Raw genomic sequence first — 17317 nt, forward strand, 5'->3', positions numbered from 1 at the left:
TGGATTTCATTGCCTTTTTCCTTCCCCAGATCTGGGAAGTTCTCAGCTATTATTTCTTCAAGTACCCCTTCAGCACCTTACCTCTCTCTTCCTCCTCTGGAATACCAATTATGCATAGATTATTTCTCTTTAGTGCATCACTTAGTTCTCTAATTATCCCCTCATACTCCTGGATTTTTTTATCTCTCTTTTTCTCAGCTTCTTCTTTTTCCATAATATTATCTTCTAGTTCACCTGTTCTCTCCTCTCCATTTTAAACCCGAGCCGTAGTTGTCTCCATTTTATTTTGCAGTTCATTGATAGCATTTTTTAGCTGCTCCTGGTTGTTCCTTAGTCCCTTGATCTCTGTAGCAAGAGATTCTCTGCTGTCCTTTATACTGTTCTCAAGCCCAGCGATTAATTTTATGACTATTATTCTAAATTCAGTTTCTGTTATATTGTTTAAATCATTTTTGATCAGTTCGTTAGCTGTCGTTATTTCCTGGTCGTTTTTCTGAGGGGAATTCTTCCGTTTTCTCATTTTGGATAGTCCCTGGAGTGGTGTGGGACTGCAGGGCACTTCCCCTGTGCTGTCTTGAATAACTTGCATTGGTGGGCGAGGCCGCAGTCAGACCTGATGTCTGCCCCCAGCCCACTGCTGGGGCCACTGTCAGACTGGTGTGTGCCTTCTCTTCCCCTCTCCTAGGTGCGGGATTCACTGTGGGGTGGTGTGGCCCGTCTGGGGTACTTACACACTGCTAGGCTTGTGGTGCTGGGGATCTGGTGCATTAGCTGGGATGGATCGGCAAGGTGCACATGGGCGGGAGGGGCAGGCTCAGCTCGGTTTTCCTTTGGAGATCCGCTTTGGAAGGGGCCCTGCGGCAGCGGGAGGGAGTCAGACCCACCGGAGGGATGGATCCGCAGAAGCACAGATTAGGGTGTTTGCGCGGTGCAAGCAAGTTCCCTGGCAGGAACTGGTTCCCTTTGGGATTTTGGCTGGGAGATGGGCGAGGGAGATGGCGCTGGCGAGTGCCTTTGTTCCCCACCAAGCTGAGCTCTGTCGTCCAGGGCTCAACAACTCTCCCTCCCATTGTCCTCCAGCCCTCCCATTCTCCCAGCAGAGCTGTTAGCTTATAACCTTCCAGATGTCAAGTCCCTCTTGCTGTCAGAATACACTCCATCTGGCCCCTCTGCTTTTGCAAGCCAGACTAAGTGGCTCTGTTTGGCGGGCGGGCCGCCCCTCTGCCCCGGCTCCCTCCTGCCAGTCCGTGGAGTGCTCACTGCCTCTCCGCCCTTCCTACCCTCTTCCATGGGCCTCTAGTCTGCCCTTGGCCCCGGAGACTCCATTCTGCTAGTCTTCTGGTGGTTTTCTGGGTTAGTTAGGCAGGTGTAGGTGGAATCTAAGTGATCAGCAGGACGCGCGGTGAGCCCAGCCTCCTCCTACACCGCCATCTTCCCAGGATCCCCCTGACATTTAATAGTTTTTAAAGAAGGTGTTATAGAGGGTCACCTGGGTGTCTCAGTTGGTTAAGCGTCAGACTTTGGCTCCAGTCATGATCTCACAGTTCGTGAGTTCAAGCCCCAGGTCAGGCTCTTTGCTGACAGCTCAGAGCCTGGAGCCAGCTTCAGATTCTGTCTCTCCTTCTCTCTCTGCTCCTCCCCTGCTCGTGCTCTGTCTCTCTCTTTCTCTCAAAAATAAATAAGCATTAAAAGAAATGAAAGGTGCTATAGAGCTGTGGCCTTGCTGACTTGTACCTGGCAGGTAGTAAAAGCAATATATATATTTTTAACTTTTCACATCAGATTAGTTTTGCTTCAAGTATTTCACTCGTTTTTTTGTTTTTGTTTTTTTTTGTTGTTATGAGGGTGAGGGAAGGAGGAAGAAAATATTTACAAAACATCTGCATACCATGACAGGCTTTGGAATTATTCTTTATTTTAGTGATCACATAATAACAAAATAGCTATGGAAGTAGAGTTTATGTTTTCAGAGCTTTCACTAAACCTTAACTCTAAGTAAAACATTCCTTTGGTTTAAACCTGCCAGAAAAGCTATTATCTTCGACTTACCTTTAACCTGTTGCCTAACAATCAATATGAAAAACAAAAACATAATAGAGCTGAATTTGAGTCTGTTTAGTTCTTTGTAACTTAGGTTACAAGGTAAAATACAGGACCCCCAGTTAAACTTGAATTCAGATAAACAATGAACTTTTTTTCGTATATCCTAAACATTGCATGGGATATACTTCTGAAATAAAGATTTATCCTGTATTTTTATTTGCTAAATCTGTAAACCCTATGCTAATCCTAAATTCTCCCACCCCAAATGCTGAAAATAGTCCTTGTTTTTTAAATGACACCTAAATCAGTTCTACTGGGATTTGATTTAAATTGCACTGTTTTAAGTTATGGTTCTGAAGTTTTGATTTCATAAGTTTTGAAAAGGGTGTATTGTTGTATGCAATTAACCTTTTTACAAGCCACTTTATAATAGTGGCTTCTCCCTCTTCAGGACTATTTTAATGATGTTTTATTTGCCTACCAGACTCTATTTCATTGTTTGCATTGTATGTCCATACCAGTCTGATTTGCAGGGAAAGAAATATCATTAAAATACAGCTAAAAACTGACCTTTACAAAACATTCCCTTATTAGAGCAAAATATAAATAATGACTTTACTCAAGGACTTGGAATTGGGGAGATTCAGGCTGTGAAGTATCTTGAAGTATTTCATTTCTATAAGCCTCACTATTTCATCACTAAAGTGGAAGTAATAAAATTTACCTCTTAAGGTTATTTGAGGAGTAGATTAGACAGTGAGCCAAAAGTGTTTAATACTTGGCACCAAGGAAGCTCTTAATAAATTGTGACCTGTGGGAAAGAAGGGAGTAATATATGTATAATATTAGGTACCTGCTGTAACTTTCAGACCGTTTTAGAAAAGCTTTATAAGTAAATCTTTGTACACTTAGTGTGTGTGAGTGTGTGTGTGGTTGTTAAAATGGTTTTTGTTAAAAAAATGTGGAGGCTGTCAAGTTTATTCTGAGTAGAGAGAAGTGGCAGAGAATCATCAAATGGCAATTTCTGCTGTAGAAATTGAGTTGTAATTGTCCCAGGGGAGGACATCTTCCAACATACTAGAGGATCCCTGTAGTAATAGTAGTAGTAGTAGAAATAGTAAGTCCTAGAAGGAATAGGGGAGATGATCTCTTGGGGTTCTTGAGCAAATGGCTAAGAAAGAATTCTTGAGACATCTTTGGTGCAAAAAGGTTATTTTAGTAAAGCACGGGGGAAGGACTCGTGGGCAGAAAGAGCTGCACTGGGGTTTTGAGGAGTGATTGATTATATATTTTTAAGTTTGTGGAGGGAGGGAAATAGAGGTAAATAAAGTAAGTTTCTAGGAAATTTGGAAGCAAGGCTTTCAGGACTTGAGGGGCTAGTTATTGTTAATATAAGGTTAGTTTTAGTCTTTAATAAAACAAAAACATTAAGGAAGTAAAGCAGCCATGAGTTGCTTGAGGAAGGTCACACTCTGCATGTTCCAGGTGTCTATCAGGGCTGCAAGCTATAAGCAGATTTGATCTACATTTCTCTTGCCTTTGTTTTTCTCATCAATCTCTACTTGAAGTCTTAATTTTTCAATATTATAAAAACTTTACTCTCTTATAGTTCTGTCTTGTGGATGATAAGTAAATAAAGTTCAGTGAGATTCAAGTTTTATCTTGGTTTGTGTTTGCTATGAGACATACATGTTTTTAAATATACATAATTGCTGAAGCCTCTGTGTAAATTTTAAAGTGCTTTCCAAGTTCTTAAGTAGGGAAGAGTCAGGTTTACCAAGTACACATTAAAATGAGGATTTGACGGGCACCTGGGTGGCTCAGTCGATTAAATGACCTGACTCTTGATTTTGGCTCAGGTTGTGATCTTGCGGTCATAAGATGAAGCCCTGCATTGGGCTCTGCACAGAGCATGGCACCTGCTTGGGATTCTCCCTCTCTCTCTCTTTGCCCCTCTCCCATTCATATTCTCTCCCCACCCCTCTCTCTCGCAAAAATAAACAAACATTTAAAAATATAAAAAGAAGATTTGACTTCCTGTATGATTCTCATTCTTTTGTTGTTTCATTGCGAAGGTAATTTTTTTAAATGGCTGCCTTTGGCTTTTATGTCATTGATACAGATGTATGTGTGACACATGTTGGGGGGGTGTCAAAAAATGTATTTTCGGATCTGATTAGGTCTGCATTGTTAATCCTGTATGGGGTTTGTAAAATTTTAAAAATGCTCAGCTTGGCACTAATTAGATTTCCATGTTCTGAAGCAATCCTAAAATTTGTATGGAACCACAAAAGACCCTGAATAGCCAAAGTAATTTTGAAGAAGAAGACCAAAGCAGGAGGCATCATAATCCCAGACTTTAGCCTGTACTACAAAGCTGTAATCATCAAGACAGCATGGTATTGGCACAAAAACAGACACATAGACCAATGGAATAGAATAGAAACCCCAGAACTAGACCCACAAAAGTATGGCCAACTAATCTTTAACAAAGCAGGAAAGAATATCCAATGGAAAAAAGTATGGCCAACTAATCTTTGACAAAGCAGGAAAGAATATCCAATGGAAAAAAGACAGTCTCTTTAACAAATGGTGCTGGGAGAACTGGACAGCAACATGCAGAAGAATGAAACTAGACCACTTTCTTATACCGTTCACGAAAACAAACTCAAAATGGATAAAGAACCTGAATGTGAGACAGGAATCCATCAAAACCCTAGAGGAGAAAGCAGGAAAAAACCTCTCTGACCTCAGCCGCAGCAATTTCTTACTTGACACATCCCTTAAGGCAAGGGAATTAAGAGCAAAAATGAACTATTGGGTTCTCATGAAGATAAAAAGCTTCTATACTGGTGCAGCCTCTCTGGAAAACAGTGTGGAAGTTCCTCAAAAAATTAAAACTAGATCTACCCTATGACCCAGCAATAGCACTGCTAGGAATTTACCCAAGGGATACAGGAATGCTGATGCATAGGGGCACTTGTACCCCAATGTTTATAGCAGCACTTTCAACAATAGCCAAATTATGGAAAGAGCCTAAATATCCATCAACTGATGAATGGATAAAGAAATTGTGGTTTATATACACAATGGAATACTATGTGGCAATGAGAAAGAATGAAATATGGCCTTTTGTAGCAATGTGGATGGAACTGGAAAGTGTGATGCTAAGTGAAATAAGTCATACAGAGAAAGACAGATACCATATGTTTTCACTGTTATGTGGATCCTGAGAAACGTAACAGAAGACCATGGGGGAGGGGAAGGGAAAAAAAAAGAGGTTAGAGAGGGAGGGAGTCAAACCATAAGAGACACTTAAAAACTGAGAACAAACTGAGGGTTGATGGGGGGTGGGAGGGAGAGGTGGGTGGGTGATAGTTATTGAGGAGGGCACCTGTTGGGATGAGCACTGGGTGTTGTATGGAAACCAATTTGACAATAAATTTCATATTAAAAAAAAAGATTTCCATATTCTAAATTAAGAGTATCTGGATATCACTATTTAAATATTTGATATTTGATCATTTGGCTCTATTTTAGAATATTCCAGGAATGTGTGTCAGTGTTTATTGCTGTGTGATAATTTTGCATTAGATTTTATTTGGGACTGTTGTCAGATGGAACATGATTAGATAGAAGATAGAGCTTGGGTGGCTCAGTCGGTTAAACATCTGACTTTGACTTAGGTCATTATCTCATAGTTTTTGAGTTCGAACTCCACATTGGGCTCTCTGCTGTCAGCACAGAGCCTGCTTCAGATCCTCTATCTCCCTCTCTCTTTGCCCCTCCCCTGCTCACTTCCTCTCTCTTTCAAAAATAAACATTAAAAAAGAAGGCGATTAAAATGTCTTTCAAAAATTTGTTTCTAGTAAGAGAGACTTTTTTTAAAGAATGATTTTGAGGGGTGTCTGGGTGGGTCAGTCAGTTAAGTGTCCGACTCTTGGTTTTGCTCAGGTCATGATCTTGTGGTTTTGGGAATTCAAGCCTGGCATTGGGCTCTGTGCTGGCAGTGTGGAGCCTGCTTGGGATTCTCTGTCTCCCTCTCTCTCTGCCCCTCTTCCACTCACACTGTCTCTGTCTCTCTCAAAATAAGTAAATAAACTTAAAAAATTAAAAAAAATGATTTTGATACAAGTGAATAGAATTATAATTTGAAACAAAGTGTATAGAGTGAAGAAGACCTGGGTTTACATTAAAACTCCTTTATTAACCAACACTTTAGTGCAGCATTGGACATAAAGTAGGGGCTCAGATTATGTATAACTTGCTGTACAACAAGTATATATCTGTTTTATGAAACTCTAATGTTAACAGTGTTAGGGACTTAGATGTGAATATTGAAGACTACTGTGGTTTTTAAAAAATGCAATCAACTTACTGTATTCTAGCCAAAGTTTAATTTCTAAATTGATTTAAAGTACACAGTATGGGTCTTGAACAGTATGGGTCTAAAACAGCAGGAAATATGTTAGTAATTACTGTTTGTAGTGAGATGACTTACGGCAGTGAATGCTTTAATTGGGAGTCAAAATAGCTATCAAGAGATGACAGTTCTCCTAGCGTGTACTTTTTGGAATGTAGAGAAGGAGATTATTACAGAAAATTTATCAGTTGAGGCTGATATTTGGGGGGAGAGTATGAAAGATGTTAAAATGTCTGATTTTAGAGTAAAATACGTAAAACCTTGGATGGTGAGTAACTTGTTCTGTGAGTGTTCCACAAGATGAGCAAACATTTCTCATAAATTTTAACTTGATAAACAAGTGATGTCTTGCAACACAAGTAGTATGTGATGCCAAGTGTCACATGATCACAATTGAGCCAATGGTTCTTGAAATTCAGTTTGATATACAAGTGCTTTGGATTACAGAATGTTTCTGGAATGAATTATGCTTGCAAACCAAGGTTTTACTCTAATGGATTTGGGTGACTCTGATCACTTAACCAAATATAACTTTTCTATGTAATAAATTTCTGTGTAACTGTTCAGAAATTAAAAACAAATATTTCAGATGTGTTCCCAAGATATATTACTTAATACTTCTTTTAAGGCAAACCAGATTTTTCTTCCCTATTGAAAAACTGTGTTCTGGCTTCCTAGATTGTATGTTTGTATATGTCTAGTAAACAGAAAGTAGTCTTCAGTTATTTTTTTGTAGTTCACTAACTTTTACTTCCTTGACGAGCATATTGTGAAGATTGATTCCAGAAATCAAAGATGCTACCGTAATAGTGTGGTTTTATTTGAAAACCACAGTACATGAAATAGTCTGTTTTATTTATTTATTTAATTTATTTTTTAAATTTGAGTATTATTGACACACAATGTTACATTAATTTCAGGTGTACAACATAGTGATTCCACAAGTTTATATGTTATGCCATGTTCACCACAAGTGTAGCTACCATCTGTCACCATACAGTGCCATTACAGTGTCATGGACTATATTTCTTATGCTGTGCCTTCTATTTGCAGGACTTATTCATTCCATAACAGAAAGCTTGTATCTCCCACTTGCCTTCACACATTTTGCCCATATCCCTATCCCCCTCCCCTCTGGCAACTATCAGTTTGTTCTTTAAATACAGCCTGTTTTAAATGGGCTCTGTGTGTGTGTGTGTGTGTGTGTAGGTGTGTGTGGATAGTTTTCTGAGTTTAGGGAATATTTATATGTAAAGGATACAGATCTGTATTCTTGCCATTGCTCAGTTTTGGTTCATATTTTAGAGAATTATTATATGATAATATAATATGATAGAACTGTAATATGATAGAACTGTGGTTACTCTAAGAAACCAAATGTCATTTGTGTCAGGGATGTTTCATTTCTTTTTCCTGTCAGAGAAAGTAAATGCAGCTTGGGAAAAAAAGAGGTAGTGGTTTAATGGTATACCGAGATAATATATGCTTGCATATGCCATTTTGATGCTGTGTTGGGGGAATATTTTAGGTATGCTGTGGATAGGCAGATGGGGATTTTTAAGTACATAAAGTGTAAATCAGTCTGTTGAGTCAGATCATTTAACTTATATGGGGCAGACCAATACTAGAATTTTACATACAGAAAAAAAATGTCAGCCTTTTAATATTCCCCTTTTGGTTGGTCAGGTGGTCAGGTGCAACCCTAGATTATTATTAATTGGGCACCTCAGGATATAAAAGTGTTGACCAGAAGAGAATGTACAGGAAAATGGCAGAAAGATCTAGGGAATAAAGTATTTGAGAAAACAGGTAAAAGGAACAAATTATCAATAATTTTAGAAAGAGGTCTTAGAAATTAGGTTACGCATTCTTGAAAACAATGGTAACATTAGAAGATTTGTATCAATTAGCATTCCAAAATGGAATTAGAGAAAAAGTAGATGGGTTACTTATTTTGGTTACCTGGGTTTAAAAATTTTTTAATGTTTATTCATTTTTTGATAGAGACAGAGTGTGAGTGGGAAAGGGGGAGGGGTAGAGAGAGAAGGAGGACACAGAATCTGAGGCAGGCTCCGGGCTCTGAGCTGTCAGCACAGAGCCTGATGTGGGGCTCGAACCCACGAACCGTGAGATCATGACCTGAGCCGAAGTCGGCCTCTAAACCAACTGATCTACTTAGGCCCCCCATTACCTGGGTTTTAGTTCAAGGTGAATGGAGGGGGAGAATGGGAAGAATCTGGTTTTCATACTATGAAGTTTTTCTCTTAACTTGAGCTGTGGGGCTTGCTACCATCTTGCAGGGGGAGCTTCATTCATCTCCTGGTTGAATAATATATACTTGGGCAGCTCAGTGGGAGAATGCATGATCTTTTCAATTCCTGTCTCTAATGTTGATATCAAGTAAGCATTTTCAACAGTATTTATTGAATCATTCCATTTAGGTTCCTGTATGCAAGTGAAAAATATCTTGCCTCAGAAATAGTTTGTACATGTAAGCTTTTAGGCTTTTAGTATGTAATAGGTTTTAATATCAGTGTTACTATATGTGTTAAGTAATATTTTACTTTAAAGCTCTATTCTGGACTAAAACTTTTACTACTTTCTTTCTAGGACAGCCACTAGAGGGGACTTCATGTTTTCTGCAGATCGTTTGGTAGGTAGAGGCTCTCCATTTTTGTTTCATTGTTCCCAGTGAGATAATCATAGTAGGGCCAAGGGACTTTTTTGTTCTACAGCATTCTGAGGGGTGAGAGAGTTTGTGCCAAGTAAACATCATCCTGGTAAACTTCTGAAGTATTTTGTCTCTACTCTTTCATTAAAGCTGTACCTCAATCCATTTCACCTCAGAGTATTGCCCATGAACTTGTTCTCTGTAATTCTGAGGTACTTCTACCTCTCAAAGGGGATCTTGGTAACCTGATCTTTAGTAACCCCTAAATGTCTCATCTTAGAACAGTGAAGTGAAGTACATGAAAAGAAAACCAAAGATGTAGGGAGACCTAGTAGTTACTTTTGTGGTATTCATTTAATACAGAAAAACTAATACCTCTCTTGTAGTTTACATGGGGAGTTATTTATTTTGTCCTTTCTGTACTATCTTTACATGTGAAATACTGAGTTGGACTGTGTATGCTTTCCTCAGAGACTTCCTGTTAAGGATTGGCCACGCCCAATTCAGTTTAGCTAGTGTGCTCTGAAAGGATCTCAGGCCAAGTTGGGTTGTCTTCAGATGAAACATTGCATTTCCTTCTTGTATTTACATCTAAGTGTGCTTAGTGCTTGGAATAAGCACACATTTTCTGCTGTGGTTATTAGTATTCATACTCATGAAATACATACTGAACTCAAGTCAGGCACTGGGCTAGGCTGTGTTGCAGGGGGAGAAGATACAGCAGTAAAGAATACAGACATTGTCCCCGATCTAATGGAGTTTACATTCTAAATACTGTTGTCAGTATTTAGTTTGGGAAAGAAAGAAAAGTGGTTTATTAACCTCACAGGTATAATCAGAGAACAAAAGACAGATTATTAAAGGGAATGTGAGAAGGGAAGAAAGGCACGAAACTTTTCATTTAGATTTTCCCTGGGAAAATCTTAATTCCAAAATAGTGTAGGCTTTTGGCTTTAAGCATTGTTGGTTCTTAATTAATTGACACTCCTGTAGTGATAATTAGGTCATTCTGTCTTTATGCTTTTTTAAATTAAAAAAAATTAAATGTTTATTTTTGAGAGAGAGAGGGGCAGAGCACGAGCAGGAGAGGGGCAGAGAGAGAGAGGGAAAACACAGAATCTGAAGCAGGCTTCAGGCTCAGAGCTGTCAGCACAGAGCCTGACATGGGGCTCAAACCCACGAGTCGTGAGATCATGACCTGAGCCAAAGTTGGACGCTTAGCTGACTGAACCACCCAGGTGCCCCTGTCTTTATGCTTTAATCAAACCAAAGGAGCAGTTTCAAGGAGGAAGGAACATGTGCCATTGGCTGCTGTGGAGAAAACAGAAATGTTGATGTTCATTAATAGAAAGTGGTTCCTTTTTCTTTTGCTTTCTTTGCCCTTTTTCTATAGAAGGTAGGAATTAAGTTCATGGTTATTATAAAATGCTTGCCTGAAAGGGCAGGCCTTATATCTTAAATAAAAAATAAGGATCCACGACATAATTCACATGAGGGGATGGTAATTGGAACCTCTCTGTTCTCTGCATTTGGCTTTGAAGGTTCTGACGATATTGGGGGTTGTGTGTGGAGGGCCTTCTGTCATTGTGGTAGAGACTGGAGCTATTTAGGTTTCTGGTATTGAGGATTTCTAGTACATTTGTCTATTCTAGCACAAGGATACCATTACAGTTGACATTAATTGCATTGTGGATTTGTCAGGATTGGCTTCCCGGGCACTTGAATCTTGAGTTCTTTATATGTAGTTACCCTTCTTCTGGTTTTATGTTCTCCTATAAGGCTTGGACACATCCAGTTTCTGTCCCAGGGTTGCAGGAGATGGGCAGGAGGTAAGACTTTTTAGAGGAGTGTTACTGGGAGATCTAGGCTCTCCAAAGAAAAGGAATATTTTCTTCCCTTGCTCTTAAGAAACATTAACCTCCACAGAAGGGGTGGCTAGAGATGAATGTGCATAAATACACAGTATTCATGAGGTTCCTGGACCCTCTGGTGCTATAGGCTGACAAAGTGCTGGCCCATTTAGCATTGATCATTTTAATGGCAGCAGGGTGTTGTGTTGTGATAACAGAACATGGAGCCTGGTGTTTCTCCCTGTTGTTCCTAATTCTTAATAATGTAATATTGACGAGAGAAAATGCATCGAAAACTGAGTACCACCTTTATTGTAGTAGGCTCTGGAAGCTCTGGGTGCTCAGAGGAATATCATATCTGGGTTTTGGAGGCTGTTCCTAGTAGTTCTGATGGATTCTTTCCTCTATACTGCACATTAAGATCATTAGGAGACTGTTTTTTTTGAAAGCTGAGAATGTGAGTCTTGACCTCAGGGTCATGAGTTTGAGCCCCACACTGGGTCTAGAGATTACTGGATCCTACTTCAAACTCAGGAAATTGGTTCAGCCCCATCCATTCATTTATTTCCTCCTAAGAAGTTGCAGGCTTTATTTGCATTATGGTGAGCCTTTGATAAAAAGAAACCAACTTAATTTCAAAGTACTGAACAAGGCAGAGGAATTCCCAGTGGGCACTATTTTCAGAGTAACCAGAAGTATATTACTTCCAAGGGTGCCTGCCATGACTCTTGTCACTTGCTGTAGTTTTGCATCTCTCATAATACAGGCTGGACTAACTGAATGAGAATCAGAAGGCATACTTGAGCCTTTTGGTGGCGATCATGTGCCTAACCAAGGTTGGATACCTAGCAGCAAGCAGCCGAGCATGGGGATCTCTTTCTGCATCTAAAACTTGATAGGGACCCCCTTCCTACCTCCATGAGCTCTACCCTTGCCTATTGCATTACTGACTTTTTGCCTAGTGTTCAGCTCCTTAAGCTAACAGCCAACACTAGATTCCTAGCAGTTTTTCAACTTATTCTTCTTTTGATTCTTAGATCAGACTTGTTGTGGAAGAGGGGTTGAATCAACTGCCATATAAAGAATGCATGGTGACCACCCCAACAGGTAACCAGGGCTGTTCCTCTCATATTCTCCTCATAAAAATTCTGAGAATAATGGGAAAATGGAAAAATAAGCAGTCTGAGTAAATCAGTAAATGAGGAGTATGACTAAATCAGTAAATGAGGAGTATGTAAAATGAGGAGTCTAGGTGAAGCCTAGACTGAGGTGGAGCCTAAGTTGTTCTTTTAAACAACTTAATAAACTCAGATACATTTAGTAAAGAAATTTATGTGGATGACTTTTTGTTAATGGCTTGATTGTCAATTCAAGTTAAAGGTTAATAAATATGCTTTAGCATGCAAGTGTTGCCTTTGATAACAGCCCATTGGGATAAACTGGCAGCTTATCTTCACATCTGTAGGGAAGCTGCTGGTGTTAATAAATGGGTGGGCTGGTTTGGCACTGAAACTCCAGGTGAAAGAATGAGAAGTAAAAAAGACAAAGAAAACGAAAAATGTTGAGAACTGGAGAGGGTACTTTGTTTTACTCTAATAGAACACAGCTGAACATCCCTATTTCAGGAATTTGAAATTCTGATTTTTTTCTTTAGTAAATAATGAAAGCTGTTCTATTCAGAGGTTGACTTTATGAAAATTGGGGGCTGAGATTGTTGCATCATAATTGATACAAAATCAGTATGACACTAAGGGTTGAACATGTCTAGGTAATGACTTCAGCCTTTGTCTTCTACTTTTTAAGGCAGAATTGAAGTTCAGAAAAAAGGATGGAATGAGTAGCCTCTCTGCTGTGGCTCACAGTGTGGTCTCAGTTTGAATTGATGGGGTTTATAGCACTCAGAGTGCAATGATTCCACTCTGAATTCAATTTGAGGAATGTGTATGTGAATATCATGCTATCATAAATCTTGTTCCTCCTCAGTAAAGTCTACCTCTCCCAATTATCCCCACAGGTTTCTTAGGAAGAATTAAGAAATAACTGAAAAATCATGACTCTTCTCATTACTTTCACAAGGAGTCTAAGAGGTTATACAGAATGTCTAGACAAGGATTGCTCTGTACCCAACTGCTTTAAACTACAGGCACTTTATAAAATAAGTGGATTGCTCCAGTGATGAAAGATAAATTCTTTGGTTTTGTTCCCCAACAGGGTACAAGTATGAAGGAGTGAAATTTGAGAAGGGAAATTGTGGGGTCAGCATAATGAGAAGCGGTAGGTTTGCATATGTGTGATTTTTGTCTCTTTGCATGCATAGAAACAGTTTTTTTTTCCAGGAGAGAGGTGAGCTTGTCTGTCATAATTGCAGCCTGCCTTAACTTAAATCTCACCACTTGTGTTTTCTGTCCTCATGGTGCCTTGGATGATGGCCTCTGTATTACTGAATTTGATTTTAACTGCAGGGCATCTACTCCAGTGGCCTGCCCCCATGGGCAGGCCAGCTTTCAGAGAGATTCAGGGTAGGATGGGAGGATAGGATGATGAGATGATGCTGTCCTGGGGAGAACAGGGCGGTTTGAAGACTGACGGAATATGGCACAAATTCAGGCTTGCAGAGCTTCGAATACCTGACTGGAGAAATGTTTGTTCTGTTTTTGTTTGTTTGTTTTTATAGGGAACAGTCCTACCCTATCAGGAACTGGACTGAATGACTTATTCAATATTTTTAGTTTTATATTTGATGTGTATGTGACTATATGGCAAAAGCACTTAAATGTTATTAACTCTATGTATTTCCAAATTCTGGTCTTATAAATGGTGTATTTGTATTTGAGTCCAACTGATTACTCTTCTAAACCAGACTTTGTGCAACAAAATTACGTCTGTAATTAGAGCGTCTACCTGTTACATGGGGAGGATTATTTTTATTCAGCAACTTAACAAATAAATTAACTAATTTTTGCACAAGGTCCCATTGTTCCGTAGAAGCCTCACTTGCACTAGACAAATGAATTTTTTCTACATACAAGCATTGCCTTTTCTCTGGCTGTGAAGTTATGTTTGTAAACAATTGAATACCTCAAGTAAAATAGAAGCTTTTAGCTCCCTTTTTTGTATAAGGTAGCTTTTAAGCAATGATCGGATTTACAGAACAATGGTATTTAACCTTTTAAAACTGGTGAAGACAATGGAGATGGGCTTTAATGGCCTTTTTTTCTTCTATTTTAGTCCAGTTCCTGCCCTAACATCAGTGGCATCTTCACACCCCTAGTACATAGCAGATAACCTTGGGGTAATGCATAGACAGGGTTATTTTTTAACCTTATTAGCTGTTGGTTGATTTTCCTATATATTAGAAACTGTTTTTATGTTTACAGTAGTGATAGAAAGTTTCCCCTTAAAATAAATGTAAATGAAAATAGTTAAAGAAAAATGTTAAGTGAATAACAGTACAGGTAGAATTCTGATATGGCCTCTAATCTTGAAGATGGTACGAGAATGATTGACTTTTGGCAAATACTTTCTAATGGAATTCAGACTCAAAATGACTCAGTGTTCAGAAACCAAGTGGGTAGTAGTAGCGTTGGTTATGGTTCTTGGGGAAGGGGAAGAAGGGAACAGTATAGTTTTTCACTCTTTGCCAGCAAACTTCTGCCATTGAAGTCATTGCTGGGGCATAGTGATATCTCCTGATGGAGATATCTCCATCTCCTCCATCCAAGGAGGAGATATCTCCTCCATCCAAGGAGGAGATATCTCCTCCTTGGTCTGTAGCCCTCATTTCTTCCATAAATCTTTTATATATCTTTTCAGATGAAAATACCAGGTTTAGGTGGTTTAAAAGTCTTCCTTAAAATAATAAGAGTAAAATGGTCCTGATACTGGAAAAGCTTAGGGAGCAGCCTAACAAAGCACTTTATTTGTTGAATTTCATGGAAGCGTGTGACATCTCTCAAACTCGAAAGCCAGCAATAAAGATAAGCTTATCCTACTTTCATTGGCCAGCCCTTAATCTGGCTTAATTGACCTACACTAAGTATAAAATATGATCGCATTAGAAATGAAAGCTCTTAAGAAGAATTGCTCCCATTTTGGCAGTGTCCTTTTTGTATTAATTATAGTCACATGCTCTGCTTTGGCCTATTTTTGGACCTTATTTTTATCTCCCCCTACCCTTTTTTTCTTTTGAAAATTTTCCTTTTTTCAAGGTGAGGCAATGGAACAAGGTTTACGAGACTGCTGTCGATCTATACGAATTGGAAAGATCCTGATTCAGAGTGATGAGGAAACACAAAGAGCCAAAGTATATTATGCCAAATTCCCTCCAGACATTTACCGGAGAAAAGTTCTTCTGATGTATCCAATTCTCAGTGAGTGGCTGGAGTTTAATTTGTATACTTTGCTTAGGGTTTAAAGCAATTCCACTTAGTGACTGCCCTTTAGGTACCCTTATATAAAGGCAAAACCCTTTCTAAATATGTTTTTCTGTTGGATTTGGAGTTGCCCTGGGCAGTTTCACTGGGGAATTTTTATTGTGTAATTAGAGAATATATGTTACCTACATTTTTTTAGCTCCAAAGAGCTTTTGTTTTAAAAGGAATACTCACACTGAAGCAAAGGACCTAATGAGGCAGAATATATAGAACACAGAAGGTCTATTGAAATATGTCCCTTCTCTAGCCCAGTGAGCATAACAGTGATTTTCTCAAGGATTTATCCTCTCTGGAAGTAATATTTTTTCTCCTATTGTATTGTTTCCTAAGCTTACTCAGATCACACACGACATTGTCTCCTAGGGTTGGTGGTGGAGGGTGGGTGTCAAATTTGATATCTTTAATACTGAATGAATTTAGGGTTTGTTGTGCATTTGAAAATTGAAAAGTGTGTATGTCATGTCCATTATTGAAAATAATGTCATTGGTAAAGAAAAGGTACCTGCAAATGACGCTTTGCCTAGTGTCTTATGTTAGATTTCTAAACTGCCTTTAACTTCAAAGAAACTTCAAAGGAGTTGAGATAAATGTTAAAGTTGCTAATGCATTTGGTTGTCATTTGATTTCAGGCACTGGAAATACTGTAATTGAAGCTGTAAAGGTTCTTATAGAACATGGAGTTCAACCCAGTGTTATTATCCTACTCAGCCTGTTCTCCACTCCTCATGGTGAGTTCAGCATGAGGCAGTAACTGGGCCTTCAGATGGTCAAGGGTTGGGTAAGTGTGTATCTGCCCAGAGTCTCGTCGGGAGAAAAAGTTCATTTGCTTCCACATTAAATCTAAATCTAATTTTGGTAGTTTATAACTTGTGTTAATAAGCTTTAAGCTGGGTGATAGGATATTTTACACCATTCTAATGTTCAAATTGATATGGAAGGTGATGAACTAATCCCTTTGAAGGGGATTGCGATTGTTTTTGTGGTAACATTGTTTGGGTAGAGCATGTGAATAGCTGAAATGTCCCTGTTTCTCCTGACTTCTCAGCCGAGCCTGAGAACTGCTCCCACACCACAATCAACTTGAAGATCTGGTTAGATCCTGTGGTCTTGCTGCAGTAAACTTTGCAACGTGAAGCAAAGATAAGAAGTTTTTTTTAAGTTCTATTTCTGCTCAAAGGGCATAATGGTAGAACTGTGTGTTTGTTCTCCATTTCCTCAGGAAAATAAACCTAATGTAAGGCCTTAGTTTTTTTCAACATACAATCTAGGACAATTGTGAAAGTGTCCTAAGAAAATAATCATACATGCATGTAGAAACTTAGCTTTCAGGATATTCATTGCAGAGTTATGTCTACTGTAAGAAAAAATTCGATAGTATATAAATGCCTTACAATAAAGAAGTGGTTAAGTAAATATATATTCAAAGGATGTAATACTATATAACTAAATCATGTTTTTGAAAAATATTTAATAACATCAAAACATCTACATGGTAAATGTTAAAAAGTAACTGCATTAGAATAATGTAAAATGTTATCACCAAGTTTAGAGACAATTAAGACAAATTACGACCATTATCACTACCACAATCAGACTTGGATTTAACATCGACCCTAATAAGTGTTTCCTTAGCATGAGAGGCTAGACAGATGCACAGTACTATTTCAAATTTAATTTCAAAATACACACTATATTAATAGTGGTTATCTTAGGATGGTGGGATTCTAAGTGCATTTTATTTTTTAAGTTTTGTTTTTGGTATTTTTCAGATGTTTGACAATGAATTTGTATTTGTTTCATAATTGAAAGGAAAGAGAAATATGTGGCTTCTAGTTAGAGTGCTTCCTCATGTCCAAAGGTTCCAAGTCTCAGCCAACCCTGAAGAGGCTACAGCATA

The 17317-nt window shown here is 38.6% G+C and overlaps 1 protein-coding gene across 5 annotated transcripts in view; it reads left to right on the forward strand.

Moving 5' to 3' along the window:
• UPRT (uracil phosphoribosyltransferase homolog) overlaps nt 1-17317 on the forward strand; it is an 86883-nt gene that overhangs the window by 9722 nt on the left and 59844 nt on the right. For 4 of the 5 annotated variants that reach the window (XR_009256905.1, XR_009256906.1, XM_058712260.1 and 1 more), the window contains exons 2-6: nt 9077-9119; nt 12025-12094; nt 13199-13261; nt 15196-15357; nt 16050-16148. Coding sequence is in view for 3 of the 5 variants with exons in the window: in XM_058712260.1 (XP_058568243.1) it covers nt 9077-9119; nt 12025-12094; nt 13199-13261; nt 15196-15357; nt 16050-16148 (437 nt within the window). In the remaining 2 variants the exon portion in view is untranslated. The remainder of the gene's footprint in view (nt 1-9076; nt 9120-12024; nt 12095-13198; nt 13262-15195; nt 15358-16049; nt 16149-17317) is intronic. The other variant, XM_058712262.1, reaches the window with a different exon arrangement.

The sequence above is a fragment of the Neofelis nebulosa genome, chromosome X, assembly GCF_028018385.1.
Source record: "Neofelis nebulosa isolate mNeoNeb1 chromosome X, mNeoNeb1.pri, whole genome shotgun sequence".
NCBI lineage: Eukaryota > Metazoa > Chordata > Mammalia > Carnivora > Felidae > Neofelis > Neofelis nebulosa.